Here is a 27,071-nt window from a genome sequence, read left to right on the forward strand (position 1 = left end):
TTGGGAAGTTGCCTCAATTTTCCCCCTGTGGGTTGCTGGGAGATATGCAGAATATGTGTTTTTAGGGCTGCAAGCTTTTATCCTTGCACTTGACTAAACATCTAAAGCTCAAGTTGATTCATTTGTGTAGTGTGTAGCAGATTTTTATTGTTGACAGCTACTATCAGTGGGGCTGAGCATTTTTTATTGTATTATTATTATTTTATTGTATTTTTATCAGTCGGCTGACTACTGAGAACAGACTTTTTGTTTTCTGGAATGCTTGGTTCTAGGCAGGGCTTTTTTCCAGCGGGAACTCGCTGAAATTCAGTTCCAGCACCTCTTAGTGGTAGCCATTGCTATTATAAGAGAATAAGAGATGTGTTCGTGGTAAGTTCTAGCACCTATTTTTTTTCTAGAAAAATAGCACGGGTTCTAGAGCATTATGCTAACAATGAAAAAGAAAATATGAAGTAATGTGATTCCTCCTAACAATGACAGCTTTTGTTTCTTGTGTTGTAAGTCACACTTTTTTTCAATATTTTGAGAGTCACAGGTGCCACATTGGTGACTCCTCTGCTAATGGGATAATTTCAATTCAAATTAGTCAATTTAGCTAATTGACTAAAATTACATAATGACCCAAATATTTGTAGTTGCAAATATACTTTGTATTTATATGTGCGTATGTGGATTGCAGTGTTTTATAACTGTTTGAAATATAGCACCATCCTTGTCAATGGCCCTGGAATAGCCACATCTTCCTTGTTCATCTGACAATCAACAATGCATGTGTGAAACACTTTAGGCAAGGCAAGAACCAAGGGCAAGTAACTCCACATGGCTTCAAAAGAGCCAAATGCATCACCTTTCACCTCTTCCAGCACACACCTACCTAATCCCTAAGATCTTTTTCTGAAGACCCTGCTCTGGGTGCCCCTGCCAAATGAAGCGAGGTAAGTGTCTACCAAGGGCCTTTTCAGTAGTGGCTCCCAGGCTTTGGAATAGTGCCCCCAGAGGGATGTATTCTATATAGCCAGTTTGTCACCAGGCCAAGACATTTGTACTCTTCCCTGGTTTTTCAACTGTGTTTTTTGAAACTATGTAAATTGTTCTTTGCCATCTCTGCTGTAAGGACATATTTTTGGCTATCTTTCATTGTTGATTTTAATTATTTTCATATTGTTTTGTTGTAAGATATCTAAGGAATATTTATTAATTTAATAAAAAAACATCAGTATTTTACATCCGTCATGATGGCTAAATATTCAACACTGTTGCTGCAGTGCTGAATAGTTAAGTGCTGAGATACCCAGGGGACACTGGTGTCCTATCTCTGTCTTTTGATTTGGCTGGGATTAGATTCCTGTTAGTTTCTAGAATGCCCTCAATGAGATTTCGGTGATCATAGAACACCATCCTGTCAAAGCCTTGGCTTATCTCTGGAATAAGCAACTGAGCTTAGGCAGTTAATGTGATTGCTGCTGCATTTGATCTCCAGGAATCCAGCAGTTCTTCCAGCCAGCCACCACTCCCCATCTCACATGGTCCAGCAGAGCCCACAACCCTCCCAATGCTTTTCAGGGGGCACAGGGAGAAGGAGAAGGAGATGCGAAACGTTCCTTCCATGAACTTACTATAGGCCTTGTACCAGAACAGAGTTCAATGATTAAGCCATCCATCATCTGTGTTTGCTTGGATAGGACTTACCTGAAGATGAGATCAGAGTTCTGATGACCCATATGCTCCAACATTCCTGAGATTAAAATAAGGACATTCCATTCAACATCACCATAGAGCCAACACCTTGCTGACATCTTCAGCCAGGTGACTCACAGGCAGAGCAGCTAAGAGTGGATCAGGGCCAGAATCACAGTCTGACAACACAGCTGTGGACCATCCATGTTGCTTGGGTCTACAAGTGAGGAGTAGCTTACTTATGAGTATCCCTTTATTCCAGAGTCATCCTTGTTCCTTAGGCAGGCACTGCAGCATCTGGCACCCAGTTGAGTATGTAACTTTAGGTGCCTACACTCCCTAGGTATTGGTGGCCACTAGGTATCTGATTCCACAAAAGGCAATGGTGGTACCTGTGTTTTGGAACTCCTTCCCTAGATCACCCCATCCATCTCCTTAAACTGTTAGCATTCAGGAAATGCCTGAATATTCCTAATATGACAGGTCACTGTACCAAACATCCAAACTCACTGGGAGTTTTACAGTACATCTACTTCCTCCTGGTTAAGACTTTGAATCCTGGGGCCTTGCTTGTTTCCAGAAAGCAGTTTCTTGACTCAGATCAAGCCTTCAACACAGAGTTTGCCAAGTATCACTTACTCACTAGAATGCATTGAATAACTACTAGCATTTCTGGTCTGGATGTTCCAAAGGAATTATTAATTCAATGTTTATCATGCTGTCTGAATCATTAATGGTGTACCCTTATTAACCCAACAATGTAATTGCAGACGTTCTTTTGGTACTATATCTAAAAACAATTATTAATATACGTGTGTAGATTAACGTATATTTATCTGGCAGACACCCCTTTGGTTATGCAAATTTGAAAGCTAGCACATTCCTGATCTAAATAGTTGGAATTCGATACTACCTGCTTTGGTATCTAATATATCAGGCAATATATTTTGCCTGCATGGCAGTGAAATAAATAATATTCCATTAAAAAGATTATTTTTGGCCTCTTTCAAAACATGAACACACACACACTCCCTCTCTCTCATGCGCGCGCGCGCACACACACACACACACACAGCCTGATCTTGAGAGATGTCCAAAACAATAAAGTTCTGAATACTGTGATTCTCTTCTGACGCAAAGCCTTGGAATGTCTCCCACTGCTAATTTAGGATTTGTTGTTGAGAGGTTTTAAGATGAGAGTATTCACTATAATCCTTCATGTTGCGAAGAATTGTAGTATCTAAAACAAGCAGATGAAGCTGTGGCTGTTCACAAGCATGTGATTTTTACTCGTTTGTTGATGGAGAAGCTGGGAGAGGCTAGATAATCCTAAAATTCCTTGAAACTCTATGATTCTGGAACAGCCTATGATCTCATATACGATACTTTGTTTTCCAGGCAACCTGCTTGCAGAGAATAATGCTCATATTCATATCCCAAAATATGCCCACCAATATCTCAGTCAGGTCATTGGCAACAGTTTTAAAAAAACTTTTAGAGTTCTTCTGGAAATGGTCAGTCCAGATTAAGGCTGTATGCACCCCCACTCGTTCCTCTGCATCTGCTGGTTTGGGAAGTGGTGAATGCAGGACATTCGACTCAGTTCATATCTATGCCTTATATATCCTGTAGTTTCTTATGAAATATTGCATTTTGATGTGTTTTCTGCCCCCCCCCAAAAACAGCTTCAATATGAACTGAGAAAAAGTACAACCTAGTTGTGTTTTAAGGGGGTTACGTGTGCAAGTTCTAAATGGGAGGAAAATAACAGACTGGCATTTTGATAACTATGATGTCATATGTACACTGCAAAAAAGCGTGCACGCATGAAGAGGACCACCAATCCCAAAATAAACATCTGTTTGGAAGCACCCCAGGATCTTTTCTACACAGTCTGTGTAGAAGTCCTACTGCAGTGTATTTACCTGTAGCATATAAATATTAGGATAGGTCATATTTAGAGTACACACGTTGAAAGTGATGGGGGCTGAAGGTGGTCAGCAAGACTTTAATTCTCATTAATTACAGTAACACATGGCTAGCTGTAATTCCTAATGAATTCAATGGGGCTTACTCCCAGGTAAGTAGAAGTCGGGATTACCTCTATTTTGGATCTAATGCAATTTCCCCCATAAAGGTCATTAGGCCCTTAACTGAGTACAAAGGAAGGTAGAGATAGTATCTTTGGAATGAGACTGAAGGAGTTTGCCAAACTACCTTGACATTTATTCCTTTGCCAGAGAGTAGAGTTTGTCCACAGAAGTTTACCCTGTGAATATGCATCTGGTATTCTTCCTAACTGTCAGCTAGGAAACTCTTGCATTTCGCCATAGTTATCTGTGCTCTGCAAGAGAGCCAGAGAGAGATGCAAGCTACAAATCCAAGTCCCTAGCTCTGCACACATAAAAAAAAGTTCTGAAAATGTGTTTTAAATAAATAAATAAATGCATCTTTTAAAATACGTTGAATTTTCCATAAGGCTCACTATCTAGTGTTACACTGTATACTAGACTTAAAACACACTTAAAACTGTATAGCTATACAGCTGTATAGCTCAGCTGTATACGGTAGCTGAGTCCAGAGTTACCAGAAGTCCTCGATTTCAAATGAACAATCTTTATTTTAGGTAATGCCAACACTGCAACATATTATGGGTGCCTTCTCCTAGAGAACACCATAGTTCCAGTGATATCCATAGTTCAGTTATAAACCTGCACATTCTCTTCTGAGATTTCTACCCTTAATTCAGGTTTGGATGCTGCAGCAGACCTGTATGTGTACAGAGTCCAAATTTCACCAACCACTTCAATATGTGCATTTCAGATCAGGATCACATATATGCAGTGCTATTTTTCCAGAAAAAGAGGTACCGGAATTCACCATGAACATATCCCTCATTCTCTTAGAATGGCAATGGTGGCCACCTGAGAGTTGCTGGAACTGAGGTCAGGCTGAAAAAAAGCCCTGCATATATGTGTGCCTGTACTTCTTCCAAAATATATGGCATAGCTGTCAACTTTTCCCTTTTCTTGTGAGGAATCCTATTCGGAATAAGGGAATTTCCCTTTAAAAAGGGGAAACATTGACAGGTATGGTGTATAGTACTGTGGAGACAGTGCTGAGTTTAAATCAGGGGTCAGCAAACGTTTTCAGGGGAGGGCCGGATCACGGCCTCTCAGACCTTGTGGTGCACACACACACGCAGCGTGGGGGGGGCTTCTCTGTCTCCCCCCTCTCCCCCAGCCCCTCCCGTCCCCCGCTTCCCTACCTCCTCCACTGCTTTGCCTGCGGTTGGGAGCTGGTGGCAGTGCCTCTCCTTTCTGGGCCAGCTTTCCTGGGCACCAGGCGGGGGGCCAGCAGGCGCACCAATCTCCAGCCGAAGCCCCATGACGCACCCACAGCGCGGCCATGCACAGAGAGGCCGGCGGGCAGGTGGCGAGTCTGGGCCGCGGAGAGGCTTCAAATTGGATGGCACCAATCAAAGCCCAGCTCCCTTCCTCCGCAGGGCAGGGAGAAGCCAGGAGGAGGGAGGGGGCACTGCCACGGTGTGTGTGGGGGGGGGGGATGGCGCCTGAAAAAAATTGCAAAAAAAATGGCACAGCCTGAACAATCATGCCAATCCATCGGCGATTCCAGGACCGTCTGCAGGCGGGATCCAGAGGACAATTGGGCCTGATCCAGCCTGCAGGCCGTAGTTTGCCGATCCATGGTTTAAACAATTGGAAGTTCGGCTTCAAATCTCCACTGAACTATGGAATGGGAGCAGAGGCACATAAAACTGCAGATAACAAAAAATGAAATGCAACACTTTCCTAACTGCCACTCATTTAAAATCCCTACTTTAAGTAAATTACATTATCTTTAATTCTATTGAAATTTGAGGAAGGGATTTACATCTGAGGAATCTGAGTTTGAAGGGATCTTGGCACTTGTCTACTCCAACCTCTTGCTGAATGCAGAATCTGCAATGTGGGAAGCAACAACAGCATCTTTGACAGATGGCCATATAGTCTCTGCTTACATGCCTCTAGTAGCAGGGTAAGAGAAAAATAATGCCAATATATTTCCCATCTGGCAACCAATGGACGCCTTTGGTTTCAGATAGTACATGGGTAGATGAGTCTAAAAAGCCTTAATGGGTTGAGGTAGGAATGTGTAGGATTGTGCTGCAAACTTACGGTATGTTTGATGGCAAACTTATTGCATGTTAAGTGTGAAATGAACCCTCAATTTGGGAGCAAGAATTAGTGAAAGCAATGCCAGTATATGTGTCTTTACTTTCCTTGGTTACAAATGGAGAATGCAAACAGCTGGTTTTGTTAGTTTTCTTGGTTGAGTGAGGCTTGCTATGACTGAGTTTAAGGATCCAATATGTACTTAAACCAGGGTTGTTACTGCTTCAGTTCTCATTTAGGTCAGCTTAAATGACATCTAAATGAGTTAATTTATTGATACAAGCTAAACTACTTTAGGTTTCAAATAAACAGTATTACACAGAGTTTCCACTTGTTGGACAGTCCTGACTTTTTAAATAGAGTTTTTAAAGCTGAGCAGTTTTTTTTCCTACCCAAGGCCCGGCTTCTGCTTTCCAAACTGCAAGTTATTTGCTTTGGTTTTCTGCTTAATCTTATTTGCAGTGCCATTCAACTTCCATGGTACGAAAGTACTCATTGGTGAACACTGCCAGATCAAGATTTCAAAAAGTTATACTTTAAAGCTGTGGTTTGTGGTTCAGCTCTAATGTAAAAGATATTAATTATGGTCTGCATGACTGAGAAGCTCCAGCCCATACTGAAATGTACTGGTAAGAACTAGTCTCAAAAGAAGACTTTCTGTTTAAAATGAAAAAATAAAATAAAATTTAGCAGCACAATCATAACCATGTCTACTCATAGTCTGTTTGAATTCAGTGGGGCTTACTTCCAGGTATGCGTGGTCAGGATTGCATCCTAAGGAAATCATCATATTTCATCTTCTTGCTGTAAGAAGCCTATGTTTAAAAAAAGGGAGGAGGAGAAGGATTAAGGGTAACAATCCTATCCCGGGAAGTTCCAATGGGCTCCACTCATTTCGCCACTAACACAGCAAGATCTACTAGTACTAACAGAGTTGCATAGGTTCCACATAGGTTTCTTGAACACAGACATGAATTCCTTATGCTATAATGATACCCTTGCTATAATGAGCTTTCCAGATCTAGCAAAAATATATGTTTGAACCTATCTAGATTTTTTTTTAAAAAAATACTCTACAGCCCTTTAGTCTGCCGCTGAGGCATTACTTTCCCGCAATTTAGGTGAAACAGAGTTGAAATGTAGTTCCCAGACAAGCATATATTGTACTACTATATCATCGACCATTGCCCTTCCTTATGGCCAATATCATCCTATAATGTTTGTTCACAGATAAGCCTATTTAGCAAAGGGTCTCAGAAACACTGGCTAAATGTTCCCTACATGTCATTGTTTTCATATGAGAGTTGGTGGAAAATTAGTGTTAAAGAGTGTATCTCCATTTCCCCTTGAAAATTTGCAGGGTCGGTTTCTATTTCTGCTGACCAGAGGAGAGGAGGCTTTAGTTACTGATTTTCTCTCAATTATTTTCTTATAATTTTAGTAGTGGAATAATTGTCATGACTCACAACCAAGAATCTTGCAATGGATAGTGGAGAAGGACCTATAGGCTACCTCCTGTACCTTACTGGGGACCTTCCTGACCAAACGACACAGCCCCACCATCTATCTCCCTACAAAATAGGGTGAGAGACATTTAACCAGCCAGCTGGTTCCTCCAGGGAGGCAGAGCTTACTATACATTAGGTCTGGCAAACCTCCATAAGGCTTCCATTGACTCTAGCTCAGGGGTCAGCAAATGTTTTCAGCAGGGGCCCGGACCACTGTCCCTCAGACCCTGTGGGGGGCCAGACTATATTGGGGGGAGAATGATTTTCATCCGTCTGCAAAGAGGCCTGAAGATGCTTCACTTTACCTGTCCCAGTTGTCATCCCAATAGCCGCAGTTGGGCTTCTCCAGCCAGCCAGTCGCCGTGGCAGGGTAGGAGGTTGTGTTGGCTGGTGAAGACAGAAGCAGCAGCCCCAACGGAGGAGCCACGGACAGAGGTAGGGGAACCGGGGCATCGCCGGAGCTTTTACCCACCATCTGCTGCTGCTGCTGCACCACAGAGAAGGAAGAGCTGCCTGCCAACCTGCAAGCAGCAGCCTCAGCCACTGCCACCGCAACAACCCGCCTGAATGCCGTGGGAGGAATGAAGGAAGGAGGGAGGGAGGGAGGGAGGTGGCGAAGAAGAAAGCAAGCGAGGAAGCGGTGCGGAAAAGGGGCATGGAGAAGGAAGGAAGGGCGGACTGAAGGAGAGGGAGGAGGAGCAGGAGGAAAAAACAGCAGCAGCTGGTGTCACATGCCCCCTTCAGGCGGGAGAGCCAACTCTTGCTTTCAACAGCGCCTGGCGTGGGATAAGAGGAGAAAAGTGCCGCCGTGTGAGGGAGAGGGAAAGAACGTGCACGCTGGTGACCCACACACTGGCGATCCACACGGTGATTCCTGGACCGTCCGTGGGCCAGATCTAGAAGGCAACTGGGCCTGATCTGGCCCGCAGGCCTTAGTTTGCCAACCCATTCTCTAGCTCCTTGCAGAGGCAACACCTGTAGCTTCAGAGAACAAGGCTCTGCTGGAGCTGTCCAAGGTCCTGCTCTTGTCTGCTCTCAGCTTGACCTTGGCATGGACTGGTCACTCTGCCTGTTTCCCCTGTGACGTCCAAGCTCAGGCGGAACTGGACAACTATACCGTATCATTATAAAAATGAGAATGAAACATTGAGGAAATAATGAATGAAATAAAGAAAACCAAGCAAACAGAATCAAAGCCTTCTACTCCCTCTCTCTGTCATAGGAACAGAAACTGACACTAGGCAATCAAGCAGGGTTATTCAAGGGCAATTAATAGGCCATTCAATATTAGTTCCCTCCCTGACACTCATAAATAAATAAACCATAAAACTGGCAGCAGCTGTACTTAGGAAATGTCCTATTAAACACAAAGGAGCTCCAATTAGGCTTAATAGTACTTTGTCTAGCCACACTGGAAAAGCTGCTGCTGCAAATGTATGTATGTATGTATGTATGTATGTATGTATGTATGTATGTATGTTGTTTGGAAGTAAATCCTGTTGGTTCAATGGAGCTAACTTCTGGGAAACTGGAATGGTTGTCTCCCATCATGTAAGCATCCTGGGAGCATCTAACCAGCTAATGTTGAAGACAGCATCCTGGATTAGATGAACCTGTAGTCAAATCTAGCAAGGTGATTTTTGTTCTTGTAAGATCTGGGTGTGTCCTTTGAAGTAATAGTTTAGCATCAAAACAGCCCCTTTGCAAGCATATATATATATATATATATATATATCGCTAATAATTGTAACACTCAAAAACTACACATTAAAAATCTTAATAAAATAGAAAAACAGCTAAGCAAAAAACAAAATGTACAACTACATAGAAACAGAATCTCCCCTAACCCCTAAAAGCCTGGCAGAATTAAAAGTGTTTTCACCTGTCTGCGAAAGGAGACCAGGGAACAGACATAAGCAGAAGCCAGTTTGGTGTACTACAGATCTTGGATTGCAACTTCTGTCAGCTCTAGGCAGCATGGCCAACAGTCATACTGTATTGGCTACCCCTGATGTGCACATTTCTTGGGAAGAGTTATCCACAACTCTGGCGCCACCACAAAATGTCCCTTCTTCTTGCAGACAATAACCATATACCATTAAATGAAGTAAAGCAGAGTAGGCTATACTAGTCAACCTTAAGGCCTTGTGAGGGAGTGGAGGAGGTTCATACAGGAGAAAGTACTCTGTGAAATACTTGGGAAGCAAACCACATTTTATTTTTGTCAAGTAAATTGTTACACTCAGTCCTTTGCTTTATCTCATCATACATCAGATTACTAATTAGCAAGTAATCCTTCAGAGATGAAAATCTTGAAAATGATACAGATCTTACTCACTTGCCTACCTCTTTCCTGCTTGAGTACCATGATACCATGATCACAATTGTATTGCATTCAAATCTCACTGCAGTATTTGAGAAATGGACAGATTCAATGGTGCAAAGATCATGCAATGTTTTACCCCTGGGGGGCAATTTGTTCCAATTAGTGCCTCAGCAAGCAATTATTGCTGTACAGAACTCTGATTGTTATTCCTGCCTGAGCCAGCTGACTCAGAACGATACAATACTATGAACAAGTGGAACATGCATAGCAGTCCGGTGCCCTTTCTAATAAAGATCTATTGTTAAGGCTCATTTTCCAGTCTGTTTTTTGAATGAAGTCTTTTTTCACTTTCAGAAACATCCATCTTTTCCAAACAATGGCAGATGATGTCTGAAAAGCAATACGTCCCATACTGAAAGTCTATCTGTACACTAGAGTTAATTCAGCTCATTTCAGCTGCCATGTGACACATTTTGATGAAAATCTAAATTATCCAGAGAAGGGTTTATTGTGCAAATTGATTTGCCATCTTTATGTTCACCCTCATGAGGGCACTTCAGGCAGGTTCCTATTCTTTACACATGGAGTGACAGCACTAGTGATTTGCCCAAGGCCACCCAGTTTGTGTACTTGACTGAGATCTCCCAGGTTTAACTCCCATACTCCATTTACCATTATGTAATGAAAAAAGAAAGACAAAAAAAATGCCCATCGTGTAATTGGCTCTCTATCATATTTAAAAATAAATCTGTAACACTGAGCAGAAGCGGGGGAAGGGGAACAGCCTCTGGATATAAAACCTTAATGATGGTGATGTTTAGGAAAAATAATCTCTCTGGATCCCTTTTTTTAAGCATTTCATTTTGCTGACAGCGAACAACCATTTAAGTCAGAGGCAATGTGATTTACTGCAGTGCTAACTGCAGTTCTGACTTTCATACATCTATTTTCCATGTAAATATAGTCGGGAAAACGGAACCACAGAATTGTAGCTTCTCTTCTTGTATCATCCAAAATGGAATACAAATAGAGATCTGGTTTCATGGAGCATTCCCCCATCAACTCTTCTTTTCCTTTTGCTACTCCCCACAGCCTGTCACCCCCATTCTATGAGACTACAAAACTCAGGTTGGTGGCTAGCATCATTAACACCCACCGCCAACATCATTAAAAATTAAGAATCTGGGCCAGCAGTAGGGCCTCTACCCAACTAGAGCTCTGGAGCAATGGGTCTAATAATTGAATCATTATAATCCATTCTATAGTGCAACAGGGAAAGACTTTAAAAAAAAATAATGGTAGGAAATGTGACCTTTCCCTGTTCCCTCCTCCTTCTCCCCCCCCCCTCCCTGCCATCATATTCTTGAACTACTTTATTTCATGCTTCCAACCTTGTGGCATGGTCTGGACTCCATAAGGAGGAGTAAAAATGAAGGGGTTGATTTGACTAGAAAGAATTAATAAGGCTCAGATAACTTTCACAAGGAGTGACACATCTCTTATCCAGAGTCTAAACCTCCAGCACGTTCTCAAGAGGGACAATTAACTTACTCCTTGCAGTGAGCTTGTTTCATTTGCGTGGAGTAAGTAAATGGCATGCACTGTAAGAAAACAGTTAAATGTTTGTTTCTCTGGGTTGCTAGACAACGTATTAACTTTAATTTGGTTTCCAGTCATTTTAAAGCACTAACAGAGCACCCAATATTAAAGAATACAATATGGTATCTTTATTATTAATATAGAAGAACAAGGTTTCCGAGGGCAACTTGGCTAGAAGATTGTAGTTGCTTATAACTACATTTTTTTTTGCGTGAAATATGTTTAGTTCATCAGTGCATATGGGTGGGGAAATGTTTCAAAACCAGAGTCCTAGTGCTTCCCTTACTCTGCCTGTTTTTTGTTTTTCTTATATGTTTCTTTTGCTTATTGTCATCTGGAAAAGTGAGACATTGACATTAAACTGAGAAACCTGTACGGAATGGTGAGGGGTTATAATTGTTAGATTCCCACCCATCCCCGTAACTTAATAAAGCTTTTATTATCACCAACATAGCATACAAACATTTTCAACCTTGCACATTTGACATCTGAAGGGATATTGTTAGCTTGTTGGTTTTTTTGCAGCAGTCCCAACCACATTTATCCTGACACCTTCAGAAAGCTTGGCAATGTACCACTACCTACACTATTCCTCTGTGAAGCCCACCACCAAAATGGGTGGACTTTGGCCAGTGTTTCTTATTTTTGTATCTAGGTGTCTGTTTAAAACTTGTCTTTTAAAGAGGGCTGTCTCTGAAGAGTGACTTGGCCATTATACTAGATGTTATCTTGCTACTGCCTGCACAGCCTGCATGGGGCCTTCTGGTTGTGTCACCTTGGGAACAAAAGGCTGAACTGTAGCCTGAACCAAGAGGGATCTTTCTGTGTTCTTAAACTTACCACATACTTGTTAAAGAAAAGATTTGATAACCTTATACCATTTCTCCCAATTCCCTTCTACACCACGATATGTATTTTTATGATCTCCCTTTGGATCCTCTGGCATAACTGGAAATCAGAATATAAATGAGCACCTTTTTGTAGCCTGATGCCACAAAAGCAGAAGGCAGATCTATTTCCAGATGTAAACTCTTGCATACATAATATATGTCTAACTATGGTGTTAGGTGCCGAACAAAACCCGTGCTTAGAGTGCTATGACTCCAATATAATTCCTCCCTTTATTGAAACTTTGCCTTCTTATTTATTTGCTTGAAAAATGCATTAATTGCTTCATCAGTTACCTCCGAGGATGTGGACAGGCTGCTTGGACAAGTGAAACCAACCACCTGTCTTCTTGATCCTAGGCCATCCTGCCTGATAAAAGCAAGCTGGGAAGGGCTGAGTGATGGGCTCCGTGGGGTGGTGAATGCTTCCCTCTGCAAAGGAGCTTTCCCAGACCCGCTGAAAGAGGCGGTCATTAAACCTCTTCTTAAAAAAACATCTGTAGACCCAGCCATTATGGCCAACTATCGCTCAGTCTCAAATCTTCCATTCTTGGGCAAGGTGATTGAGCAGGTGGTTGCTGAACAACTCCAAGCACGCCTGGAGGATACGGACCATTTGGATCCCTTCCAATCGGGATTCACCATGGGACTGAAACTGCCTGGTCGATGATCTCCGGCGGGCTAGGGACAAAGGTGAGAGCTGTTTCCTAGTTCTGCTGGATCTCTCAGCAGCCTTTGACACCATCGACCATAACATCCTTCTGGACCGTCTAGAGGAGCTGGGGGCACTGTTATACAGTGGTTTCGCTCCTTCCTCCTGGGCCGTGCTCAGAAAGTGGTGGTGGGGGATGAGTGTTCAGACCCCTGGGCCCTCACTTGTGGGGTGCCTCAGGGTTCCGTCCTTTCCCCCATGCTTTTTAATATCTATATGAAGCCGCTGGGAGAGATCATCAGGGAGTTTGGGCTGGATGTTCATCAGTATGCAAATGATACCCAGCTCTACCTCTCTTTTAAATCAGAACTAGTGAAGGCGGTGAAGGTCCTGTGTGAGTGCCTGGAGGCGGTTGCAGGATGGATGATGGCTAACAGATTGAGGTTGAATCCTGACAAGACAGGAGTACTGTTTTGGGGGGACAGGGGGCGGGTGGGTGTGGGGGACTCCCTGGTCCTGAATGGGGTAACTGTGCCCATGAAAGACCAGGTGCATAGCCTGGGAGTCATTTTGGACTCACAGCTGTCCATGGAGGTGCAGGTTAATTCTGTGTCCAGGGAGGCTGTCTACCAGCTCCATCTGGAAGCAGGCTGAGACCCTACCTGCCTGCGGACTGTCTTGCCAGAGTGGTGCATGCTCTAGTTATTTCCCGCTTGGACTACTGCAATGTGTTCTACTTGGGGCTACCTTTAAAGGTGACCCGGAAATTGCAATTAATCCAGAATGCGGCAGCTAGACTGGTGACTGGGAGTGGCTGCTGGGACCACATAACACCAGTCCTGAGAGATCTGCATTGGCTCCCAGTACGTTTCCGAGCACAATTCAAAGTGCTGACCTTTAAAGCCCTAAATGGCCTCGGTCCTGTATACCTGAAGGAGTGTCTCCACCCCCATCATTCAGCCCAGACGCTGAGGTCCAGCGCCGAGGGCCTTCTGGCGGTTCCCTCATTGCAAGAAGTAAGGTTACAGGGAACCAGACAGAGGGCCTTCTCGGTAGTGGCACCCACCCTGTGGAACGCCCTCCCTTCAGATTTGAAGGAAATAAGCAGCTATCTTCTCTTTAAAGGACATCTGAAGGCAGCCCTGTTTAGGGAAGTTTTTAATATTTAACGCTGTATTGTTTTTAACACTTGATTGAAAGCCGCCCAGAGTGGCTGGGGAAACTCAGCCAGATGGGCAGGGTATGTATACATAAATTAATAATAATAATAATAATAATAATAATAATAATAATAATAATCTTTGAAGAATTTCAAAGCGGCGCACAACAAAAAGTTTTATGGAGTCAGAATAGACAACAACATTAAGAACACATTTTTTTAAAAAAATGTTCTGTTTTGCAAAACTGACATTAGACATGGCCGGGATCACCCTTCTGGGAAGGCTCATCTGAACTAAAAACGTCATCAGTAGGCCCTGAAATCCCAGTGGGGTCAATGGCTGTCTGATGGCCACACTGCATCCCTTCCTTGTGGGCATAAGCAGAGTTATGAAAACATACCAGTTTCCTGATTCTTATGCTTCAGTTCTTTAATATTTTTATCGATTTATCGTAAACATATTTACAAACTAGCACATAATCGTACAAACATTAGCAGAACCTTCAAAGGAGCATGTTCAGTATAAAAAAACAAAAACAAATTATAGAGATGTAGTTACATATAGCCAAGTTTTTAAGATGAATCTATATAGCCCAACCACAATGAGGAGTTCAGCTTTGGGGATTATTTCCCACTCTGCATAGATATTGCTTCTCGATTTAAGTCAAATGTGTGCATGCCCAAATGTTAGTGTAGCTCATCTTTCTTGAAACACAATCTGAAGTTTTCCCTCAGCATGCTGTGTAACGTTCCCCCATCTACGATTTGTGCATGCTGGAAGCTGAAGCACAGAGACTGTTTTCTACATGCCCGTTTTCTACTGGGGGATGGGGGTTAGGGAGGAGAGCATACCCTCCAACACTTCTCCAATGAAAATAGGGACATCCCATTCCATAATGATTATTTTACTCTTTATACCCCACCCATCTGGCTGGGTTGCCCCAGCCACTCTGGGCAGCATCTAACATATATACAAACGTAATAAAGCATTAAAACTCAGTACATAACAACATGTAAAAAAACTTTCCCAGGATTGCCTTCAGATGGCTCAGGGGTCAGATAACTCTACACCCTCCAATATGTATCCAGTGAAAATAGGAACATCCTGCCATACCCTCCATAATTTCTCCACTGAAAACAGGGACGTCCTAAGGAAAAGTGGGACATTCCAGGATCAAATCAGAAACTGGGATGTTTTCTCTGACTCAGGGACATCTCTGGATAATAGGGACACTTGAAGGATCTGGAAGAGCAGCTACACAGATTGAATTAAGTACACCCATCAGTGGACGTATCTGCCCTTAAATGATGTAGCTCATTCAGCTACATTGGCAAAAGTCAGCTATAAAATATCCCCACCGTAGGACTTTACAGCCGTCTACCTAAGTAACTTTTCTAAATGTGCCGTTGTGTCTTGGCTCTGCTCCGTCCCAAATCCAGGCTCTGCCTTTTGTTTTGCATGGAACGCTTTAGAAACTCTGCACTGGGCTGGTAATCGGGGCTTCCCTGGGGAATGGAGACGGCTGTTTGTCCTTATGTGAACTATACATAAGAAGGCAAGAGTTCCATGTAGGGGCTCTGCTGCTGACATAAGCCATGAGAACCTCAGAGATGACATTCCAGCCTCTATTTACGTCCCTTTTCTGAACATACCCTTTAATAGAATAGTTTTCAAACGCTCTCTCATTTCTAAAGCCAAGTTCCAGAATTGCACAAGCAGCCTCCTCCTTTCTATATGAACAAGAGAAGGCTGCCCGAGTCATGTGTACCTGCCTTCTGACCAGCAGGCATCCAAAGTGCAGCCCTTTTCTTGGCTGTTCCTCAGTGCTGCAAAGATAAATAAATATGCACGTCACACAGCTTGCTCTTTTGTGCTATATCCCATCTATGGATCTCATGAACTAAAAGCCTGCGGAGCGGATTCTTTCTGGGGAAACATCAAGCCATCCCGCTTTCATTGTACTTTGCAGCCACAACAGGAAAAGGGAGTTTTGTGGCTGAACAGGGATTTGAACCCTGCCCAGTGTTCTAGCCACTATCCCACTGGCCCAAGCTATAGTGGACTCTCCCATAGTCTGTTTATATCCGCTTCACCAATGCAACATAGAAGTGAAACATAATAGTGGGTGAGAATCAGTTGCTCACAAGCTTTCTCTTCCCCAGAATTTTCTAGGGAAAAGAAGGCATGTCAGCAGAGAACTGAGGTGTGTGTGTGTGTGTGTGTGTGTGTGTGTGTGTACATATTAATATGCATGGCTCTTCCGCAAGGAGGATGATAGCCTTTGGCACAACAACCTCTTATTCTCCATGCCATAGTGTGACTAAGCCTGAACATTTGTGAATAAAAGAACCACATACCAATTTCCCATTCCCCTCCCCTACCTTTCTTGTGCCCAGCTTTAGACTGTAAGGTCCCTAGGGCAGGGACCTCTTCCTTTGTGGTCTGCAAAGTGCCATGCACACCAACAGGGCACAATAGTCCATGCTGCACGGCGAATTCCATTCTGCTTGCTAACAGAGAGCCATGGCATCCAAGTTCTCAGAGGACATTTTTAGCAAGGTGCTGGAAAACTGTAGTCGCATTTAACTATTGCTGTTAGCAAGAACAGGCACAAGCCTGAATCTCAGTGCACCAGGATAAAAACAAAACCCTGAGCTGGGATTCTTATAAAACCAGTTATGGCAAACAGCCTAAAATTCCTCTTCCTCTTTGTCTTCTTCATCTTCTGTACCATAAAAGGAGGGCTTGTTGGTATCCTATGCATTTTGACACACGTATTCCAAAGCATAAAGCAACAACTTATAACAGCAGCCGGTCAAGAAAGCTCCCAAAAGCAGCAGCACATAAATAAAGAGCAGCCCACTGCTTTTTGCCAGCAGCTACATAGTTGGGAAACTATGCAACATCTAAACAATGAAATTAAACACATAGAACCTGGTACACTTAAATATTTAAGTGCCATTTTTTTTCAAAACAAATCATACTAATGCATAACTGCAAAGCTGACCTTCCTTAGAAATGTCTGGCAAAGTCTAACTTATGTCCCCATTTATTACATAATAAAGAATGGGGTTTTTTAATTTTAAAAATATTCATGGGGAGAATATCCAGGCAGAAACCTTTGTGCATCCGAATTCAACCCCTGTCTGCAACAGATGAATATTCTGATTCAAGGGTAGCGTTAAATTCAGCTATCCATCCAAAAGTGTAGAGTTTGTAAATGGAGGTGCCCACCATGAAGACAATAAGGCTGTTTGGTTTTACCTATGGTGCTTGCTTGCCTCTATGTACCCACGTTCTCCTCTGGTTTTCCCCAAGTAAGTTTATCTGCAGATTGGGGCAATACTGAAGAGCAAGACACTGTGGGAGCACACTAACCCCCTCCTCTTCCCATATATTGAAACTGAGTTAGAAAAATGATGTATGTTGATATTGACACTCTGTATATGGGAGAAAACAAGATTTACAAAAGAGTGACGTACAGACATGAGGCTGCAAATGACCAGGCAGTCAGGCAAGTGTGGTGACCCAGAAGTCATCAGGAAAAATGAATAAGCTTTGTGTTCATGATAAGACAGCAGTGGGACTGCCTCTGCAACAGCTTAGCTCTGATGCATTAGATTTTTAGAATCTAAACGTCACAGACTTCAATGCTCATCACCATTTGGCGTCAATATACAGTCAAATCTTCTTTCTACTATGTAATATCTAAAACAAAACCTCATCTTCTGACTAAGACTTGCGGCATAATTATAATTAGGTTGAAATGTTTTGCAAGACATTTGTGACAATATCATGGTAACCGTCTTTAAAGCAGTGGATCTTGCTGCAATAGGACTTCTCAATAGTAAGTAGTTTGGCAAATCTGACTATAGCTTGTTGCTAGTCTGATTCAAAGCCAGATAATTTATGAAACGGTTGCTATGATACGAGTTACAGTTTTGATGACTCATTTTTATGCAGTATCTAGAAGGTGACTCCCACCTCAAGCACCTCAAGTTACAGTAAATAAAAACCATCAATAGGTCTAATGTACAGTTCTCAGATACATAGCTGCATAATTTTAACATCAAAATCAAGGCGGCCCCCGAGCAGCAGTGGCTCCATAGTTTGGCCCAATGGAATTCCCTTGTTTTCTGGATTTGTAATGGAACAAATCTGATGAAAGAGCATCGGCCATACCCTTTGCTACTCTGCTGTGAAGGACAAATGCTTTCCCTTGCTCAATAGTTGTGTTTTATTTCTACTTTGGAGTTGCTGAGTTTAAAACCCCTCCACAATCATTTCACATTGTTTCTTGGTTAAATAACTAGTGGGGTAGGAGAGCTGAAGAAAAAAAATCACACCTGGCAACCAATGTGCCCCTTTGGTTTCAGATAGTACATGGGTAGACGAGTCTAAAAAGCCTGGGACACAATTTTTCACGGCCCTCTAGAGTCTAGAGGCTATGGTAGTTCATTTACCAGAAGTAATGTAAAGGGACCCCTAACTATTAGGTCCAGTCGTGACCGACTCTGGGGTTGCGACGGTCATCTCGCTTCATTGGCTGAGGGAGCCGGCATACAGCTTCCGGGTCATGTGGCCAGCATGACTAAGCTGCTTCTGGCGAACCAGAGCAGCGCACGGAAATGCCGTTTACCTTCCCGCCGGAGCGGTACCTATTTATCTGCTTGCACTTTGACATGCTTTCGAACTGCTAGGTTAGCAGGAGCAGGGACCGAGCAATGGGAGCTCACCCCGTCACGGGGATTCGAACCACCGACCTTCTGGTCGGCAAGCCCTAGGCAGTGGCATAGCGTGGGGGGTGCAGGGGGGGCCGGCCGCACCGGGCGCAACATCTGGGGGTTAGGGTTAGGGGGTGCAAATCCACGGGTAAGGGGGCGCAAATCCACGGGTTAGGGGGCGCAAATTACTTGCCTTGCCCCGGGTGCTGACAGCCCATGCTACGCCACTGGCCCTAGGCACCCACAGTGCCACCCACGTCCCTTAGAAGTAATGTGTTTAGCACTAATTCTGGACGTGTAGACTCGATTCTGAGCAAACTAAAGCCTCCTGGTGTATACTTTGCTCTAGGTATAGAGAAGGCCAGTCAAATACATTTGATTTTGGGTGTTGAGACTCACGTTAACAGAGGAATGATAGAAATTTGCAGGGAATATCCGGTTTAGTTAGTTACAAAGGATTGCAAAGCATAGGTGTAAAAATCTGATGAATACTTTTAAGAGTCTTATTTATTCTTGGCTGGTAATAGTCTGCAAACATTGATAGATCCTACCTTCCCCACTGAAATATGAATCATACCCTTTAATCTTTATCTATGTTGCATGTAAGAGATGTTGCTGGGGGGGGGGAGGAGGGGGGATTCAACAACTGGAGAACCCTGAACAGCAACTGTACTTATTTAGAAACTCTCTACATTTAGTATTTATTATAACCATTTAGTTCACTTTTCCCTTGATGAATAAAGGTAAAGGTACCCCTGCCCGTACGGGCCAGTCGTGTCCGAGTCTAGGGTTGTGCGCCCATCTCACTTAAGAGGCCGGGGGCCAGCGCTGTCCGGAGACACTTCCGGGTCACGTGACCAGCGTGACGAAGCTGCTCTGGCGAGCCAGCACCAGCGCAGCACACGGAAATGCCGTTTACCTTCCCGCTATAAAGCGGTCCCTACTTATCTACTTGCACTTAGGAATGCTTTCAAACTGCTAGGTGGGCAGGAGCTGGGACCGAACGACGAGAGCTCACCCCACCGCGGGGATTCGAACCGCCAACCATACGATTGGCAAGTCCTAGGCACTGAGGTTTTACCCACAGCACCACCTGCGTCCCTCCCTTGATGAATAAGACTAATCCTCTTTTAAAGTACAATTTATCTTGGGACAGAAAATTAATACATAATTAATATGAGGATAACACGTTATGTAGAACACTATTACAGCAGTGAGCTGCATTTCTTTCTTTTTTTTAAAAAAATGTTCCCACTCTCCTGAACAGCGGTAGTGCAGTTGCTTTACATACTCTCACTCTGTGTTTGTATTTTTTTGCGAACATTTTTGAAGAACATTTATATCCTGGTTTGCAGATTTTATTATTTGTTAAGCACTAATAATGTGCTTAGTGCTGCTCAGGAAGCAAATGAAGGAGGAGCTTAACTAATGTTTCCATAGCCTAACAGAGTTTGGATTCGATGATTTTGGATGATTGCACAAGCTTCACCAGCGCACTTCTGTGGTAAAAGAGCCCAGGGTTAATTAGCCTTCAACCAAAGTCAATTATTCAGAAAATATCTACTGAGTCCAAGGTCTAGTTTTCATTTGTCTTCGCAAATAAACAGACACCTACCTGTTCCTGCACATTTTAAAAACAGAGAGCACAAATCCCCATTCTGTGAATAATTTTTATGATTGATTTACTTATTGATCAATTCATTAAAAGCAGGCAGAGCTGCCTCGGGAGGGAGTTTTATAATTGGGATTTGACCACTGAACAAGCATTTTCTCCAATCTGACTGATCTGACCTCTGCAGGCTTGCTGGATATAGGCAAGGAGGAAGGGGAATGACTAAGTGAAGGCTTGGCTTTTGCCTGATTCAATTTATTCTGAGGATAAGAGGAACATCCAGAACGATGTTACGTAATCCCATAATTAGTGAGAAAAGCTGCTGGTGTTGTTGGCATTTTGCTAGACCCAACCAAAGTGCACAACATATGTTTATGTTATGTTGTATTGGTATCGTCCAATCTCTATTTTTATTAGGTGCTCAGAATGGCTACATGAGATTATTATAGTAGTTTATAATTAATAATATTATATTATTACCTTATATTATGCTATTCTATTCTATTTCTATACTACCTTTTATTTGAGGATCACACAGCAGTTTACAACATAAAAACACAAAACTGCACAGCATAGTAACAAACAAAAGTTTGTTTAAAACCTCCAGTTTAAAAATAATTGTTTAATTAGCCAAAGGTCTGGGAGAAGAGGAATGCTTTGCCTGGCACCTAAAGATTTGTAACAAAGGTGCCAAGTGAGCCTCCCTGGGGAGAGCATTCCACAAACGGGGAGTCACTGCAGAAAACACTTGTTCTCGTGTTGTCACCTTCCTAACTTCTCATGGAGGCACACAAAAAAGGGCCTCAGATGATGATTGTAGGGCCTGGCTCAGTTCATATGGGGGAGGTGGTCCTTACGGTATTGCAGTCCTAAGCCACTTAAGGCTTTATTGGTCAAAATCAGCACTTTGAATTGGACCCAGAAACTATATGATAGAAATTAGGCTACCCCTGTCCAAATAGGGGCACAGCTGGGCCACCAGCCAAAGGTGATGGATGGAAGGCACTCTGTGGCACCAAGGTTAACTGAGACTCAAGCAACAGCAATGGATCCAGGAATACTCATAAGCTATGTACCTGCTCCTTCAGATGGAGTGTAACTCCATCAAGAGCAGGCAACCTCCCATCCATCCGGTCTAGTGAACCACCCACTAACATTGCCTCAGTCTTATCTGAACTGAGCTTCAGTTTATTGGTTCTCATCCAGTCCATTGCTGAGGCAAGTCCAGCACATTCGCTGCCACAACTGCAGATGAAAAGGAGAAATAGAGGTGTGTGCCATGAGCATATTGCTGACAACATACAGTGGTTCCTCTGGTTGCGAACAGGATCCATTCCGAAGCCCGGTTCGCAACCTGAGCAGAACGCAAACCGCGTCTGCGCGTGTCGCGATTCGCCATGACTGTGCATGATGTCATTTTGAGCGTCTGCGCATGCACAAGTGGCAAAACCTGGAATCAACCCTTTCCAGTACTTCCGGGTCGCCGCAGGACGCAACCTGAAAATGCTCATCCTGAAGCAAACGCAACATGAGGTATGATTGTACTCCAAATCGCTGGATGACCCCACTTAGCATTTTCATGTAGATGTTAAACAGCATGGGTGATAAAATCAAACCCTGAGGAACTCCACCTTGAAGTCTCCATGGGGCTAAAGAGAACTGTCCAAGCATCACTTTCTGGAAATGACCATCCAAGAAGGGCGGAACCACTCTGCGAGGTTTGATTAAGAGATAATGCCTTGCTTAAGGGCAAATTGAACTTCATTAGTGAGCAGGAGCTTGATGGCATTTGGAATTGAAACATTCAGCAGAAATTAATTTTAATACAAAACCTCTGCTGGACACCTTACCCTAGATATAATCACACTGAAACTCTGGGTTTGGAAAATAAGAAAGCTATGGTGGTGGTGGTGGTGGTTTTTACAGGAAATACATGTTTGTTATGTAAGACCCCTAGTTCTAAGGTGGAGATAGGAAGAGCCATACTTATTCTTTAATCTCAGCAGAACAGTGTTCCAAGTATGCCTGCTTTCATAAGGACGACATGGAGGAGGAAATGAGGTCAGATCAGCAACAGAAGAGTATCAGTCTAACCTGAAGCAAGATCAATAGGTGAGCACAAGTATAGTCTAGGATACTTGGAAGCTCCTCTCTATCCTTTCTCATGCAGGTACATAAGCCTGCAGTGCAAGCCGAATTGCGCCGAGACTTCCAACAGGGCTCAAACCTGTGTTTCCACAACCCAGCCTTTAACCACTGCAGCACACCTGCTTTCATAAACAGGATGTTCTATATTGGCCAAGCACTGCATCTGGCCCTGATGTAGCAAACAGTCATTCTGTCACTAAACCACCAATCTGGCATCTGCTAAGGATCAACCCCGTTCTTACAAAATAACAACAACTTGATATTCAAATGAGTTTTAGGTGTCACTCAATTACCATATCTTAGTTGCTTAGTCATGTAAGTTTCAGTTGGTTGATTAAATCAGTATAAATTTGCATACAATTAAACATAATGGAAATCTGTCTGATTAATCAGAGTAATCAAAAGGCAGAACAAAATTGACTGCCTTTTCACCAAGTCTCTGTAAGCAGCTCTGGTAATATGTTTTTTGGCTTGGGGTATAAATCTGTGGGAGGCAGTGGAAGACGGGAGTGCCTGGCGTGCTCTGGTCCATGGGGTCACGAAGAGTCAGACACAACTAAACGACTAAACAACAACATAAAACGACTACAAATAAATAAAGAGAATCTTTATCGAGAAGTTATTAATGTATTAAGTTAATCCCATGGAATAGTTAATAGTTGAAGCCGTAATCTCACATAAGTGCTGAAAGGACTAGTAGCCTTATGGTAAAACCCCATTCAACACTATGAGATCCCTGCATAAACACACCTTTTTTGCTGTCTGCAGGCAGTTTTGAACATTGGTACCTTTTGAAAGAAGGTATATATAATCTCATGTTTTAAAGTTGGAGTGATACCAGAGTAAGCCTCATTTACAAGGGAATAAGCTTCATTAAACACAGTGAGACTTCTAAATGACATCCACAGTGTCAGTCTGCATACCTCAAGAGCATTAATCTTAGCTATGACTATGTACTGTATGTTGTGGTCAGGGCAGGGCACGCCCAGGTTTAACTGCAGGGAAGACTGCAGCCCAACCTTCTGCACACAGGGCTTGTTTACATTTTTTGTGTGTCTCAAAACTGGAAGCAACCTCTTTGTGAATTGTTGACTACTGTGTTCATCATGTACGCTGTTCGAAAGCTCGATTAAAAACACAAAACCAACGCATCCATTTTGAGAGCACCTTAAAGACCGATATACTGTGTAATTAACAGATTTATTACCCCCGCCCCGTTTTTTGTTTTTGATTCTTTGCTGAGGACCGCTGCTGCTCCTCCGAAATTTGTCCCACATGTATAATACAAGAGCGGATGCAAAAGCAGCGCTTGCCGAGACAGCCCGGCAGAGGCAGGCTCGTAGTAGCGGCTCCGCTTCCAACATCGCCCACGAGCCGGCACTTCCTGCCTCTGCAACTGCTCACTCCAGGGACTTTGCAGCAATTTAAAGCGCACGCGTTTCCTTCAGGAGTAAAACCCTGCTGAAGTCAATGGAACTCGCTTCCCCGCAAGGGAATTGCACAGGCTCGCCATGCCGCCTTCGCTAAATCCCATCCACTTCAACGGGGACTTGCTCTCGCGGAAGCCTTGCTCTCACACCCTCGCCGCAGCTGCTGCCCTTACTGCAGCGCCTCCGCCCGCTTCCCGCGGCACGCTCGTACCAGCGCCGGCCTCTTCCCTCCAATCACCGCCCGGATCTCCCTCAAGAGCCAACTTCATTCGCCGCCCGCTTCTCGTCGGGGGGCTCTCGCGAGATGTTACGCGGAAGAAGCCGGGCGCTCCTCTCCTCCTCTCTTTCCGCCCCCGCCCCGCCCAGCGCTTAACTAGTTAGGCAGGCAAGGCAAGGCAAGAGCAGGCGCGCGGGGGATCCTCTCGGGGCGGCGCTTTGGGGCGCTTGTGGGCGGGGCCGAGGGGAGCGCGCGCGCGCGCAAAGCTTGCGAGGGAGCGTTCGGCCGCGCGGTGCTGTGTGGGAACCAGGCGGCGCTTGGGCTTCCCCGCCTCCCCCCCCTCCTCCTCCTCCTCCTGGGTGCGGAGCGCCGCCGCTGAGGGAGGCAGGCAGGCGAGGCAAGGCAGGGCGGGCGGGCGAGTGATAGCTAGCTAGGCGATAGGGAGCGGGAGAAGAAGGGAACCAGAGCCTGGCAGGGCATGAAGATGGCGGACGCCAAGCAGAAGCGGAACGAGCAGCTGAAGCGCTGGATCGGCTCCGAGACCGACCAGGAGCCGCCGGTGGTGAAGCGCAAGAAGACCAAGGTGAAGTTCGACGACGGCGCCGTCTTCCTGGCCGCCTGCTCGAGCGGAGACACCGACGAGGTGCTCCGGCTGCTGGAGCGAGGCGCCGACATCAACTACGCCAATGTGGACGGGCTCACCGCGCTGCACCAGGTCTGTGTTCTGGCCCCCGGGGGCTGCTGGGGCCTAGCTGGGAAGGAGGAGCCCTCCGCTGCCCGGGGGAGTTGGGTAGAGGCGGCAGCCGCCTGAGGTGCTTGTGTGAGGGGTGGGAAATGCCAACAAACACCCGTCTTCCCTCAGAGTGCAACGTTGGGAAGGACCCCCCCCCCGCTCTCTCTCCCGCCTCCCGGCCGTTAGAGAGGAGCCAGGCCGGCTGCGCGCATCCTTGTTTGTGCCGTAGGAATGTTGTGTTTTGCTGAGGAGGAGGAGGGTGCTTCCCTGCTTGGTTAGGCCGGGGAGCCGGGCCTTGCTTTTTTGCCTGCCTGCCTGCCTCCCCTCGCCCGCCCCCGGCAGGCAGTGACAATTGCGAGGCTCCCCTTCCTTCCTCTCTTGCACTTGGCAGGGCTTGAGGTGAGGCGTGGGGTGGGGAGACTCCTCCGAGGGGGGAAGGGGACGCCGACTGCCGGGAGGGAGGCTCGAGGGCTCCCCCACTCGTCCCCAGTATATGGCCAGGGATTGAGAGGATAAGGTCCCTTCCTTACCTTCGAGAAAAGGGGGCAACCTCTGGCAGTGATGGAAGTGGCTGCCTGTCCCGCAGTTTGAACGGCTGCCGTTTCCTGCCCCCCCGGTGCGAACGCTGTCGACTCCCTTCCAAAATATTAGACTCACTGCTCAAGCCCGCTCTCCTCCCGAATAATCCTAAATAGTTCGCATGCTCTCTCTCTAAAAACAAAACAAAACTTGTGTTACAGGTCTTGAACGGTACTTGCTCTGCGGTGTGAAACGCAAACTCGAATTCGTGTTTGGTATGCGCGTTTTTGGGGCCCCCCCCCATCGTTGTAAAATAGTTATAGCGATTTTACCTTGTTTTTGTTTGGCCAACTCCTTGAAATTTAACGTTTTAGTGAAAATGGAAGGAATACCACTTGCGAGGTTTACTCAAAATGGATGCTTTGTGCATGTTAAAGTTTTATAGGAGTCTGATTGGAATCTCATAATGTTAGCCAAATAAGGAAAGACTGTGGCAATCCAGAGATAATGTGGGTTTGCTTGAATACGTTAAGGTTCTATTAGCAGGCCAAAAGCAATAACAACGTTAGGGTCAGTGAATATCAGAAAAGCAAGTATAATCACTTTGACAGTTTGATTTTGGTTTTCAACTCCAGTTGGCTTGGTAGCATCATAGAGATATGGTAATTAGTATCTCCTGTTGAATCAGGTAGAAATTCTCTTTGCAGTATATTGGCTGGTTAAGTGTGTGGAGTCTTTTACTAATCTCTGAAATACAGATTTCAGTTTAGTATGTATTAAAAATTTATGATGATGAAATGAATATGAAGAAAGCTTCTCTGTTGTGTTGCTTCAAGAGAGCTGAGGATGACTTGCATGCTGTGCATATCTTTTTTATTGTGCAAGGTGTATAATCAGTTGTGTCTCCTGAATAAAACCTGCCATTCTTCTGTTGACAGGTTGCAATCGGTTCAGATAATTCATATGTGTACTATTTACAGAATAAATTACAGAGAGAAGGAACCAAAGAATAACTAAAACCTGTTAGGATGAAAAATGACAAGACTCTAAAGACTTGACTTCATTGTGATTCTTTATCCTGAAGAAATGGCTTTATTGATGAGGCTGCATTTTATTGGGTTAGATGTTAATCTATTTACAAGTACTAGAAAATCCAAACTTCATAGAACTACTTGTCACAATACTAAAAAGTTGATACCGCAGTGCTAATGAAGTAATGATCATCACAAGATTATAGGTAACGGCACCTCATTGGCTAGCAATTACTGCACATTCTTGGTAGCATAATTTAATAATGTGTTCTTTGTCCATGTTAAAGTTCCTCTTCTGTCCCCTTAGACTAATGTCATTTAGCTTAGTATCATAAAATTGGTTAGGCTGTAATATCAGTAGGCATCTTGGAGGCTTTGTGAACATGTAGGTAGTTGAAAAGAAAAATCAATGCTTTAATGGTGTGCTTGACTACATATGTTTGGGAGCAAATCCTAGCGGAATTTTCAAAGTATGCATAAAACTTTGGCCATAGGCTCATGTATGTGGTGAGGGAATCTCTGAAGAAGTTCCATATTGGGACTGGCAAAGAATAAAGAACTTGGTGTGTGGAAGGAATTGCTACTGGGTGTATTTTTTTTAGGTGTAGTGGGCCATAAGAATCTCACACAGGAATCATTGAGCATGCTTATCTGGCTGCAAGCCCCATTAAAC

The 27,071-nt window shown here is 44.2% G+C and overlaps 1 protein-coding gene and 2 long non-coding RNA genes across 8 annotated transcripts in view; 2 read left to right on the plus strand and 1 right to left on the minus strand.

Annotated features, from left to right (window-relative positions):
• LOC308596344 overlaps nt 1-6,827 on the plus strand; it is a 32,608-nt gene extending 25,781 nt beyond the window's left edge. The window contains exon 3 of the long non-coding RNA XR_014012470.1: nt 6,315-6,827. This is a non-coding gene — a long non-coding RNA (uncharacterized lncRNA). The remainder of the gene's footprint in view (nt 1-6,314) is intronic.
• LOC308596352 overlaps nt 1-25,613 on the minus strand; it is a 44,702-nt gene extending 19,089 nt beyond the window's left edge. The window contains exon 1 of the long non-coding RNA XR_014012482.1: nt 25,379-25,613. This is a non-coding gene — a long non-coding RNA (uncharacterized lncRNA). The remainder of the gene's footprint in view (nt 1-25,378) is intronic.
• The window catches only part of PPP1R12A (protein phosphatase 1 regulatory subunit 12A), a 91,024-nt gene continuing 88,352 nt past the window's right edge, over nt 24,400-27,071 (plus strand). For 2 of the 6 annotated variants that reach the window (XM_081211211.1, XM_081211212.1), the window contains exon 1: nt 24,403-24,830. In XM_081211211.1, coding sequence (XP_081067337.1) covers nt 24,594-24,830 — 237 coding nt within the window. In that variant the 5' untranslated portion in view covers nt 24,403-24,593. Of the gene's footprint in view, nt 24,831-27,071 lie in introns of all 6 variants that reach the window. The other 4 variants (XM_081211213.1, XM_081211214.1, XM_081211209.1 and 1 more) reach the window with 4 other exon arrangements.

Source organism: Podarcis bocagei, assembly GCF_964188305.1.
Source record: "Podarcis bocagei genome assembly, chromosome: 10".
Taxonomy (NCBI): domain Eukaryota; kingdom Metazoa; phylum Chordata; class Lepidosauria; order Squamata; family Lacertidae; genus Podarcis; species Podarcis bocagei.